This window comes from Lissotriton helveticus, chromosome 6 (genome assembly GCF_964261635.1).
Source record: "Lissotriton helveticus chromosome 6, aLisHel1.1, whole genome shotgun sequence".
NCBI classification, from domain to species: Eukaryota; Metazoa; Chordata; class Amphibia; order Caudata; family Salamandridae; genus Lissotriton; species Lissotriton helveticus.
In genome coordinates this window covers 1,388,157,964-1,388,171,487 of record NC_136067.1, presented here as the reverse complement: position 1 = coordinate 1,388,171,487, position 13,524 = coordinate 1,388,157,964, and the positions used below count along the sequence as shown (strand labels likewise).

At 43.6% G+C, this 13,524-nt stretch overlaps 2 protein-coding genes across 2 annotated transcripts in view; both read left to right on the top strand.

The window, feature by feature from the left end:
- Nucleotides 1-13,524, top strand: part of LOC144761751 (uncharacterized) — a 1,311,126-nt gene that overhangs the window by 1,161,796 nt on the left and 135,806 nt on the right. The window lies entirely within an intron of this gene.
- LOC144761391 (uncharacterized) overlaps nucleotides 1-13,524 on the top strand; it is a 201,722-nt gene that overhangs the window by 61,237 nt on the left and 126,961 nt on the right. The window contains exons 5-7 of the mRNA XM_078646791.1: nucleotides 4,046-4,117; nucleotides 6,952-7,041; nucleotides 7,719-7,790. Of these exons, the coding sequence (XP_078502917.1) occupies nucleotides 4,046-4,117; nucleotides 6,952-7,041; nucleotides 7,719-7,790 (234 nt within the window). The remainder of the gene's footprint in view (nucleotides 1-4,045; nucleotides 4,118-6,951; nucleotides 7,042-7,718; nucleotides 7,791-13,524) is intronic.

The window sequence follows — 13,524 nt, the reverse complement described above, 5'->3', positions numbered from 1 at the left end:
CTCCATCATTCATTTCAACATCACCAGCTCACGGACTGCTGCCCCCAGTCTGCCCAATGGCCCCACTACAGCTGAAGCAAAGTCTCAAAGAACACATGGATCAATACCCTCAACGCCACCCACCTCATGTCCTCCAACAACCTAGACCAGAACGTCAGAAACTGCACCAAGAGATTAGTTCCCATTGGCAACAACGCACAGAAAGTTCACTAAGTAGGCTAACTGGGACACTGAAGACCTCCAAACAACTAAACAACACCGTAAACAACTGGAAAGGAGATGGCGCATCATCAAGGATACAACCAACAAGAACAGCTTCAACACAACCCTCCACCTCTACGACATTTCAGAGAATTGAAGAAAGAGCCCTCATGTATTGAATCAAGCTGTAATAACAGCAAACAACTCTTTAACAGCGTCAAAGAATTATCCAACCCCTCAGCTGCAACAAACAACATTACCCCCTCACTGAAATTTTGCAACAACCTTGAAACATCTACAGAAATTTTAAACCCTAGCCCAAGGCCACTGACTTCTTTAAGCATCACAACAACCCCTCTACCACCACAGACATCTGTCTAACTGAATGGGGACAGCTCCCCCACAGGACACTGCCTCCATCATGAACTCGGTCCATTCAGGGACCCCAACTGACTTTTGCCCTCACTGCATCTTCAACCTAGGCGAAGCCAGAATGGTGACTCTCCAATTAACATACAAGCAGAATTTTGATTCCATTAAAGACAATTGAGGCTTACATTGTGCAATAACATTCTATTGCTGCCCCAACATGCAGCCCTTTAAAGAACAATAATACATCATAAAGCAATAGAATGTCAGAACAAAATGTATATCCAGGGCACGCAGTCCTCATCCTCTTTAAGCTGCGACAAAACAGGTCATCATCTTAATTTTCTGTCAAGCTTTATAATAAGTTGTCTGCAAACAAAATTCAAGTCAAGTCACAAAAATATTTATTTCATTCTTTGAGGCCATAAAAGCACAAATAAAAAGTACTGACATTGTAATGCACATGCACTTTATATCTGGGAAATGTAAATGCGTGAATTGGGCTGTACTTTTTATTTGTGCAAATAAAACTGAATTCAAAATTAATTCACAAGCACATGATGCTATAACACTATCAATTATAAACCTGTTAACAAACTTAAATAATACCTTTATCCTATTAATTCTTTTTTTTTAAATTATTTTCTCCTCATAGGGTGAGGATCGAGGGATAATGTTAGCCGCTGAAGGCTAACATCTTGCAAGTTTAAAGCCATCCAGTGGCGCACAACTCACATGTCCACAGGTCTTTAATAACATTTAGCAGAAGTATTGGCATTAGCTCAATCTGCTGCTTTTAAAATATCTGTTAGAAAACTACCTGCCCAGAAAACCTTACTAGCCATTGCACCTCTCGAGGAATAGGCACCATATCTGGAAAGGACTACTCGTGCTTCACTCATTACTTTTGTCACCCAACTAGCTAAAGTAGCTGTGGAGACTGCCTTATAGGGTTTGATTAAGACAGTAACAACTGTTCCTCACCATCTGCCCTAAACTCCAGCACTTTACTCTCATATGATCTCATACATTTTACCACACATAGCTTTTCACACTCATGGAAAAAAAGGATAAAAAACAGGCTCAGACATTATTTTAGTCCTTTTCCATTTGTTAGAATGTACCCATTCGGAGAATAGAATCTATTTGATGTCTCCAACGCTTTAACGTCAGAAACCCTTCTAAAAGAAATTAGACAAAATAAAGTTGCTAACTTCAGAAAGAGGAGAGACCGCGGCTCTGATCCTCCTAGACCTATGGGCAGCCTATGTAATGGCTCCCACCACACACTTATCACAAGGCTGCACAACAGAAGCATCCAAGGAGCTGCTCTCACATGGATCCCCTCTCCTCACCAGAAGAATGCAAAAAGTTATTTTACCCTTCACCTTCGAACCAAAGAAATCATCTGTGGAGTAGGATCCTCACTCATACCCACCCTCTTTAAAACTGGTATGACAACTCTGCCCAGCATCAGAAAAAAAAACATGGGCTGGCATCATATCCTACGCCGATGACACACAACTCCCCCTCTCCCTCTCCGAAGACACCACCAACACCAAGACCAACTTCCATAACTGCATTACAAACATTGCCAACTAGATGAACAACAACTGCCTGAAGCTCAACACAGACAAGATAGAGGGACAGATCTTTGGAAACAAAAGCTCCCCCTTGGGTGCATCCTGGTGGCCCTTTTAACTCAGACCCCCAATGACCATGCTACGAACCGACTACAGACCATACAGAACACAGAAGGCAGACTTGCCATGGATCTCTCTAGACGAACCCACATCACCCCCTACCTCAGGGAAATCAACTGGCTCCCTGTACAGAAAAGATGCTGGGTATCAAGCTCCTGGCCCACACATACAAGGCCCTACACAATGACAGACCCGCCTACTTGAACCATCGCCTGAACTTCCAACAGCCCAGCATACATCTCCGCACTACTTCCGTCTCTAACCTTCACTCCTGCACCTTGCGTAGCAGATGCAGAGGTCTCTCCTTCTCCGACCTAGCAAGGAAGACATGGAAAGAGCTACCCCTTTAACTCCGGACCTCTCCATCTCTTCCAGAGTTCTGAAGTGCTGGGGAGCCCCTAAAGACCTGGCTATTCAGCTAATCAACTGGACCCTGCCATCAGCTGTATACCCTCACTGGTGACAAGAAGTGCTCTACAAATCTACTGATTGATTGATGCTGAGAGGCCATATGGAGTGAATGCCTGTTGTTTGTGGCAACACATTTGAAGGGAATCCATGTCTAGCTAATTTGAGGAACATCAAAGTAAAGATTGTATGCACCCTGTATGAATGTTTGTTGTTTTTATTCCTTAGTATAGTCATTGAAAGAGCGTGCCTAGAAATAACCATTACCAAAAATACATTTTCTATGCATGTTATCAAATTGTCAAGATTTTCATATTCAGCTATTGTTCCAGTGGATGGACACTTTTTTCATTAATATAATTATTAGAATACTGAAACTGGCTCAGCTAGTCCAAGGCAGTAGAATGGTCACACTAAGTATTCTTATTTCCTGTGTTCCAGGTTCAGTGAAGATCTGGATACCAGCAGTTGCAATTGGCTTTTTGGCCTTCCTATAGGGGTGTTAATAGATGTATTCTCCACATGCTCAGTAGTAAAAGCTCTTAATTGCCTATTCTCCTTGTCATATTCCCTCACATACATAGTAGTCAATTAATGGGTTATGCTCTCAGCACATGGTATTAACTAATGTTAACAAACTTTGCAGTGGGCAATAGTGGATAATACCTTACAATCAGCTTTAGATTTGAACTCTCATGACACTCTTAATCATTAGCGAACACACGCATATAGGCAGTGACACCAGACTGCAATTACAAAAAAGAATAAAGATGCATGAGTGTAGTACCAATAAATAGCACACACTGCATAGCCAGGTTGATGTTTAGGAAAACGTGCCTCATTTTGCACATGTTAAGATATACCTCACCTTTCTCTGCAAAATTATGTGACTTTAATCAATCTTACAAGTTTACGGTTGTTGTTTCGAACTAGTATATTTCACTAGGATCCACCTCTTTCAAATGGCTATGAACCTGCCCATGCCTTACATCCTAACAAGGTGAACATGTATCCTTGCTGCCAGAAAAAATACTTTATACAGTCTATTTATACCCATAGAATGTCTAAAGGCAAACTAGCTGAATACACTGCTCAGACACATGAGATCTTTAAAGCCTTTAACCACTTAAGGGTACCATGGCTAAAGATATGACTTTACAGCTAAATAATATAGTCATCTCCTAGGTCACATGTTAACTAGAAAATAGGTTGCTGGCAACAAATTCTGTGCAATCATGGTCTACTTAAACTTGGGTGCCACTAAAAGGTTTATTGAGAGTCTTTTATTGTGCTCATGGAGGGGGAGTTTGGTGTGGAAAGTGAAAATGGGTATGTTTTGCCTAATGCAATTTTTACCTTTACAGCAGCCACAGTGGTTCCCCACAGACACAATAATGAGTGAGAGACGAAGCCTCCTACCTTATTCTGGCGAAAGGGTGAGACGGGACATCAAAGGCCACCATGTGTTTGAGCATTTCCTTCACCATGTGTTTAAGTATTTCCTTTGCCTAAGTACATTTTATCTTTTAGTTTTCTGTCAATGTGTAGTCGAAAAACCTGTAATTTCTTGCCACATCTCCCTCTCTATAACTGACTAAACAATCTGCTCTATCATACATTATCTTATCTTACTGCCTCATCCTTCAATGGATTTTACCCAAAGTGATTACATCTTTATCTGCCACATGCATCAACATTTGGATTTGCGATTCCTAAATAGCGATTTTTAAGGAATCGCTATTTTGGAATCACAAATCCCTATGCATGTAGGAATCTCAAAATAAATTGCGATTACTTAATATTACCTAATAGCGATTTGCAAATTGTGAAACGCTATTAGGGAATGTTACTCCATTCTTTCCCATGGACCTACAGACCCATAGGAATGAATGGGAATGCATTTGCAAATTGCGATTACCAAATTGGTAATCGCAAATTGCGAATGCAATTCCAAGGGTTGCAGGGGGCCTAAGGCCCCCCTGATGCACCCCCCAAAAATGTTAAGGTTGCACATGTGGCGCACACACATGCCCTAAGGGAATGTTTGTGTGCTACATCTCACTTTGAAAAAGGCTATTTTGTGCATTTTTCAAAGAACGCGCAAATTACCATCAACTTGAAGTTGATGGTAATTAACATTTCCTAAAGGCACACTTTGCATTTAGGAAAAGCTTGATGCATTGCCTTTAGGGAATCGCAAATTGACATTCCCTAAATACATTAGCAATTTAGGTAATCGTAAAAATTTACGATGACCTAATTTGCAAATGGAAATGAGTTCATGCATCAGAAAAGGCCTTTTTCTGGTCGCAAATGGTCTCATTCGCCGAATCGGACCATTTTCGTCTGGAAAGAAGGTTGTTGCATGTGGCCCTAAGTTCTTTGAGTTTTGGCATAAAGTTTCCATAGGTTTGTTAACTTCAAATGAATGCTGTTTCATCAAGGTTAATAAAGGCAGCATAGTTTATGCAATAGTACTATATACACGCAGCCAAAATGTATGAGGAAGGGTTTATGTGAATCACTGCTGCTTCTTTCTTTTTTGATTCCAACATTACCAGCTAAACTAGGCATTCACACTCTCAATATAAAATACACCATGATCTTCTGGATAAATTAGCAATTCCAAGCAAACCTTCGAAACTGTTTATATCATCACCACCAGAAAGCAAGCTTTCTCTTAATGAAGTAGACCCAGACTGATGGCTTGTACAAACTTCAACTGTGCAAAATTAAATAGGACTTTCCCTAGCTTTGTAAATGCATATTTAATGGCAGCACCCATCTTAATGTCATACACAAGTAGAAACATGGTGTCCTTTACATATATTTTACAAACAAGTCTATGAGAATTATGATGTCTTTTGTGATACAAGGTTTGGAATACAACATTTTCAGAAATATATGCAGTTAATTCAATGCCCTATGCCAGAGCCACCAAACTCTACCATCACTCTTACCAAGATCTACTGACTACATTTCAATCTTTGTACTCCTTAATGATAAGACCAGGACATGGTATTGACAGATCAGAAACGTGTCATGGACTAGATTGGTAGGGAGGTCGAGAATCAAGATTGCATTGAAGTACCAGAGAATAAGCTCATTCCAGTGTTGAAGCTTTACACCCAAAGCTGCCATAATAAATGTGACTACTCTGCCAGAGTAACTTTTAATGCATGATAAATATTCTTTGGTACATAGGAAGCCTCCTCCATCTCTGCTGACTTAGGCCCAGTCCCTCAAGGAGCTTGTGGAATCCTGCAAGCTTCATAATATGTCGCTGGACTACCAAGGTCTTACAGGAATGCTAGAGAAATCTTAGGAAAAAACACACATGCGCACACCATGCAATGTGTATCTAGTCTGTAGTCTTTTGAAAACTCTTACATTATCATACTCAAAAGACTCTAGTGACTGGTGCAACTTCACACAATCTGGATAAGCATTCCGGTGCAAGAGAACAACTGACATGAGATTTTGTCAGCTTCTTTAGATCACTACCGCTGAGATTCCCTGGACGCGATGTTGACTCATCAAAACCTGCAAAACTAAAAAGGTGCACATGGACATCAATATTTCCCAGGGAAGTTTTCCAAAGATGTATTTTGAACAGAGTGATACACAACCCAAAAGAAAGGGCTACACTCAGGGCCAGACTGGCCATAGCGGGCACCCGGCGATTCCCCGGTAGGCTGCTAGGGTGGGGGCCAGTTTTGGGCCCCTGGGGGGCCATTGTTGTTACCAGGGTTCGGCAATATCGGCCCCTGTAACAAAATCTGCTGAAACTGGGCCTTGCAAATGTCTCGGCTGCACTCTCCCTCACCCAGCGGAGGCCGGCTGACCAATTTGCCAGGGCCAGTTTCTGTTCCCAGTCCGGCCCTGGCTACACTGAGTGAATATTTGGCTTGCCGCTGTACCTGCATATACCCAGGCATATATAAATATTTTTCTATATATATCTATATATCTATCTATATATACATATATATATATATTTGTATGTGTGTGTGTGTATAACTTGATGATATACACATAATGCATATATATATTTAAGCACTGCAGATGTGCATTCAGAATAAAAACTCTATGCTTACTTATATATACTTCTCAAAATGTTGGTTATGTTTTTGTTGTAAAATGGTAGGACAATATTAATAACTTGCTATCCTCAAATACAAAGTTGTGGGCAGAGCAGGAACGTGAGCCTCATTAATGGAGCTGGAGTTGGCCTTAATATTTGCTGAAGTCATTTTTGGATTCTTTACAGCTTCCTGTATGGCTTTCTAGAGACCGCATGAGACAGAGGAGTTTTTCATTGATTTTGTGCACCCCACATCATATTGCTGGAAGAGTATGGGTAAGTGAAAAAGCATTTTAATGGAGGTATATGGGTGTTTCAGTTGCCCTCCATGCCTGTTCTCTAACATTGGATCCACCATAAATTTTGTTTCCCACACCCTGCTCCCAATATATAACCAACCTGGCCAGCCTCTAAACAAAGCTGTTCCTATCATTTCTCAAAAACCAATAATACCTCTAAACCTTAGACGCTCTTCTTAGTATCTCCACTTGTTGCGCTGTCATTAAGTCCACTTCACTGTTCGACTATGCTTCTTTTCTTGCAAATTATTTCCCCTTTCCTCTTCTTTCCCCTTATGTCTGGATTAGACGTCACTCTTCTTTTAGCTTCCCCATTTCATTTTCTGGCACTTCCTCCCACACCTACCTAACCTACAAATAAAGTGTAAATAAGTTCAATGGGTATAGATTTTCATACACATTGGATATTTTTTGGCTTGCTACTTTTAACCACATCCGTATTTCTACATTTACATGCACATGCTTTTCATATAATTCATAAAGATTGCATCAGGTAGATAAACTTGGCATTTAAAGGAGCATGTGACTAACTTCTTAAACGTGGGCGCTGCTAAACATTTGATGAGGGTTTTTCATTATGGGTATGGTGTTATGTGGATAATGGAAGTGGGCCTTGGAGTAAATTTTGCCACATGTAATTTTTCACCACTTCAGCAGCCACGCTGGCCCACCACAGAGGCAATGATGAGGCAGAACAACAGCTTGATACTTTACTCTGGCGAAAGGGTAAGTGAGACAGTATTTCAGAGGCCACCATGTTTTTGAGGCTTTTCTTTGTCACAGTACATTTTATCTAGTTGGCTTCTAGCAATGGTGGATGGTCTACAAAGCCAATCGCATCCCTTGCCCTCGGCCCCCTTCTAAAGCAAAACTGTACAATCTCTTCTTTACAGCATCCTAATCTTATTGGCCTCTGGGTTTTGAAATTACTGTTTCTGAAGGTTTATCAATGGCAAATAAATGCTGTTTTTGCAAGGATTAATAAAGGCCACCAATCAATTCTTTACATAAATAAATATTTTCAATGCACAATTTGCAAGACAGTCTGTCTCTCATCCTTTAATCACAACCACTTTTCCAGGTGAGTTTGCAAATATTCTGCCATTGATACAGAGATTATATTTATTTCTACTTGCTAGATCTGCAGTATGTATAGATATCCACATCACCATTTACAACTGCCTAAGACCTCTTGTGACAGTTTTAATGATCACAATCCAAAATAAAAGTACCCCCTTCGTGCCCTGCTGTCACCTCATAAAATTTAGCAGTTTTTTGTAAATAGTGACAGCACTTTTGACATAACAGGTACAATATATTTGTCAGTTCAATGGGGAGTGCTAATCCTATTTCAGACACAAACTCATTGTTGATGTTTGCAGATCACTTGCCCTCCCACCCTTCTTGGTATATGACGTCACCAGAACCCCTCTACAGCATATCGGACCATATTAAATGTTACCTTTTATGTATTTTTTATTTTACGTATTTACTTTGGGGTAATAAACCTGAAAAAGATTGATTTCAAAGAGACAAATGTTTATTGACAATAGTAAATAAAATATTTGATTATACTGTTTAGTTGCCTGCAGGGAAATAAAAAGTAATCTTTGATTATGCTGAATATGGAATTTTATTAAAAAAACACTGTCTGTTAGTAAACACATTCTTCTTGTACGAGTAAGGGATTGGCCAAACTGTTCTCTCAAAGGTACAGCTAACAATTACATTTATTCTCCTTACACTCCTAAAATAACCCCTGCTCAACCCTGTCATAGCTTGGCATGAGCAGGAAGGCTTATTTCAGAGGCAGTGTGTTAAGCAATGGTGAACACAACACATACAGTACTACAGTGAAAACACTACAGATGGACTCAACACAGGTTTTACAAAAATAAGTATTCTTTGTATAGACTGAACACAAGACCCAAACGACAAAAATCCTCAATTTAGTAGTAAGAAAATGACTTTAAAATGGTAGAAATAACTCAGTTCACTTTAGATGGTAAATGCGACACGTTTCTCACAAAGTACCTTTGAATGCGTCACGCAAGATAAACAAAAGGTTCGCAGGGAGACCGATGCGTCGGTTCCTTGCTTCCGGGGAGGCAATGCGCCTGTTCCTCGGTGCTTGCACAAAGTAGGCGATGTGTCTGTTCCTTACCGGAGAGGAGGTGATGCGATGATCTCGTGGGGTGTCCCGGTTGCGATACAACAAGATGGCGCCTTGATGCGATGCGACGATCCGGTGCAATATGAGAAGATGGCGCCCTTGATGCAATGCAACAACGTGAAGACGATGCATGCACCCCTGACAATCGTGCGGCGACTCTGTAAATTTGGAGCTGCGACAGGCCCTGTGATACGCTGCTCCAGTATTGCGATGACGACCCTTACGGTAGCGACACGCTTCTCTGGTGATGAGACGACACACAGCTGCGACGGAGACACGCTTCTCCGGTGATGGGATGGCAACCCTTGCGGTGACAGCACGCTTCTCTGATGATGCAACGGCAACAGCTGCGGATGCAACAAGCTTCTTCGCGTTGAGTCGTGTTTCCAGCACCCAACAGCATGCCGGCTTCTGCAGACAGAATTCCCAGCAAAGAAATTCAGGGAGGAGCTGGTGGTGGAGTCTTGTATCCCTAAGACTTCAGCAGGAAGCAAGCACAGTTCAAGCCCTTGGAGATTCTTCTTCAAGATGATGAAAGTTGCAAATAAAAGTCTTTCTCCTTTCCTTGGCAATAAAGAAACCACTGCAGGCCAACCCCAGCAATTAAACACTGGCACAGGGGTAGTCAAAAACTCCTGCAGATTCTCTGGTTCTTCTCCTTGGCAAAAGGTCCGTCTTGATGTCCAGAATTGATTTAAAGTTCCGGGGTCTGGCTCCCCATTTTTATACACACAAATCCTTTGTCTCTGAAGGCAGAGAGTGTCTGTACCTAGTCCAAACCAGTTCTGGGTGCATTCTGCCAGTGCACAACTTCTTCCTTTGTCAGGGTGGGCTAGGGTCATCAGATGCACCACAGGAGGTGGAACAAGCATTGTGGAAGGCAGGCACTGCCCTATTTAGGCCCAGGTGCTACTCCTCCCACCACTCCCAATGCAGATAGGTCTATTCAGCCTTGTGCCGACTCACCCTATCTCCTGGAGCCACCCCAGCCCCTGTCACTCACAAACCAGACATGGAATACACAACCTGGCAGGCTTGGATGGTTAGGCAAGAAAATACCCACTTTCTAAAAGTGGTATTTTCAAACACAGAATGTTAAAACCAATGTCACTAAAATATGTATTTTATCATTCTGAGTTCGGGCATACTAAATTCGTTTTTCTACCATGTTCTCTAGGTCAGTTAGGATTATAAGATGTTATAATCAAACTGCCCATTCTGGCCTATGGTGACAGGGAGCCTTGCAATAGTGAAAAACAAAATTGGCTGTTATTCACTATCAGGACATGCCACACACATCAGGGTGTCCTACCTTTCACGTACAATGCACCCTGCCCTGGGGCTTACCTTAGGGGTGTCCAACATGTAGAAAAGGGAAGGTTTATGGACTGGTAAGAGGGAGCACTTACCAAGTCGACTGCACACAGGCTCTGCAATGGCAGGCCTGAGATACACTTTACAGCTGCTTCTGTGGGTGGCACAATCAGTGCTGCAAGCCCACTAGCAGCCTTTGATCAACATGCCCTGGGCACACATGGTGGACTGTACTAGGGTCTGACAAGTAAATCAAATAAGCCAATCATGGAATCACTAATACATTACAATAATTTACAATAGGGAGCACTTGCACTGTGGCACTGAATAGCAGAGGTACAGTGCCAAAAGCATCTAAAACCAGCAAAAACAAATCAAAAACAGAGGGGACAACAGCAAAAAATGCAAGGGAGACTCACGCCAATGGTACCAGGTCTAACATGTGTCCCCTCCAGCTAAAATGTGAGGAGAACTACTCAACCTCTTGGGAGTCCTCTTCACTAAGGCAGAAAAATCTGGACAGACCATCAGCATTGGCGTGTTCTGTACCAGGGCGGTGTGCCACCTTAAAGTCCATCCCCTGTAGGGAAATGGTTTGGACCACCTCAACAACTTTTGAATCTCACCCCTCATCTGCATCAACCATCTGAGGGGCCTGTGGTCTGTCTGAACTTGGAAGTGAGTCCCAAACAAGTATGGTCTCAACATCTTCAGTGCCCAGACCACAGCAAATGCCTTACGCTCAATTGCACTCCACCTGTGTTCCTGTTGAAGTAACCTCCTAATGATGAAGGCTACAGGTCGGTCTAGGCCCTCCTCATTGATCTGTGAAAGATCAGCTCCCACACCATGCTCTGAAGCGGCTGTTTGGACAATGAATTCCTTTAAAAAGTTGTGCGCCTGAAGGTCGGGTGCTGTGCACAGGGCAAGCTTCAGGGCATCAAAAGCTTCCTGACAGGTGTCAGTCCAGTTCACTTTCTTGGGCTGCTTCCTGGAAGTCAGCTCAGTCAAGGGTGCAACAATGTTGCCATACCCCTTGACAAACCTCCTATAGTACCCTGTGAGTCTTAAAAAGGCTCTCACCTGTGTCTGGGTTTTGGGGAGTTCCCATGCCGGGATGATATCAATCTCGGTTTATAGGGTCACCACCTGGCCGCTTCCTACCTGGTGCCCCAAGTCCACCACGGAACCCTACCCGATCTGGCACTTACTCACCTTGATCGTGAGGCCTGCTCTGTGCAGCGCCATCAACACTTCCCAGAGGCGAAGCAGATGTTCTTCCCAACTGGTGCTGAACACTGCAATATCATTGAGGTAGGCGGCACTGAAATCTTCCAGTCCAGCCAACACCTGGTTGACCAACCTCTGAAAGGTGGCAGGGGCATTCTTCATCCCAAAGGGCATAACCCGGAATTGGTAGTGCCCATCTGGTGTGCAGAATGCTGACCTCCCTTTGGCCCCATCAGTCAAGGCGATCTGCCAGTGCCCAGACGTCAAATCAAACATCCTGAGGTACCGTGCAGCCCCTAGCCAATCAATTATCTCATCAGCTCTGGGGATGGGGTGCGCGTCAGACCTGGTGACTGAATTGAGTCCTCGGTAGTCCACACAGAACCGGAGTTCGGTGTGGCACCAAGTGTGGCAGCCTTTGGGACCAAGACCACTGGGCTGGCCCAAGGACTTAATCACCCCTAAGGAAAACATCTTGGAGACCTCCTCCTAGATGTATGCTCTGACCCGGTAATCCACTTTGTAAGCCTTGTGCTTAACAGGAGTACTGTCCCCAGTGTCTACATCATGGATGCGCCAATCAGTAACACCAGGAACCAGGAAGAACAAATCAGAGAATTGCCCCAACAGTTGGCGACAATCATTCTGCTGCTCAGGGGTCAGGGTGGAAGAAAGGTTTACTCCATCCACTGATCCATCTTGCTCTGTTGCATACAGAAGGTCAGGAAGAGGGTCAGCCTCCTCCTTCATTCCAGCATCTGTTGCTAGGAGCATGCCCTAAGTGGGGCTTCAGGTGGTTGACATGTAAATGTAAAAAAATGTAAATCTGTATTTGTAAAGCGCAAACTAGTCACCCTTACGGGTCCCAAGGTGCTGGGGGCCGTTGTGGAAATTAAGTGAGCTAATGCCCAGAGTCACATGGTGCTGAGCTGAGATGCCACCGGCCGGAGCCCGGGATCGAACTGTGAGCCCTGTGCTCCGTAGTCAGCCACCCTGGCCGCTGCACCACACCTCTCCACTCCATGTAGGACCCGCAAAGTGTTCCTGGGAGATCGCAAGTCCACCAAGTAGGTGACATCACTTTTGCACTCCACCACCTCAAATGGTCCGATCCACTTCACCTGCAGCGCAAAGGGCTCCACTGGGGCCATGACCCAAACTTTCTGACCAGGTTGAAGCTCAATCAGAGTGGCATTCTGATCGTACCACCCCTTCATCTCTTCCTCGCTGGCTTCCATATTCGCCTGAGCGAGTTGTCTGAATCGCCTAGTCTGGTTCCTGAAGGCCGGAATGTAGCTATATACATCCTGGGGAGGTTTCCTGGGAGCTTTCTCCCAGCCTTCCTTAACCAGACCCAGAGGTCCTCTTACCAGGTATCCATACAGCAGTTCAAAGGGACTGAACCCTAAGGACTTCTGTGGCACCTCACGGTAAGCAAAGCAAAGGCATGGCAAGAGGACGTCCCACTTATGCCTCATAGGTTCCTCAAGACTCATAATCATGCCTTTGAGGGTCCAGTTGAATCTCTCAACCAGCCCATTACCTTGGGGGTGCTACGGAGTGGTGAACTTATAAGTTACTCCACACTCCTGCCACAGGGACTTCATATACTTAGAAATTAAGTTTGTATCACGGTCTGACACCACCTCTCTGGGGACATCCACACGGGAGAAAATCCCCATCAGTGTATGTCCCACCACGGGGGCCGTCACTGTCCTGAGAGGGATGGCTTCAGGGAACCGG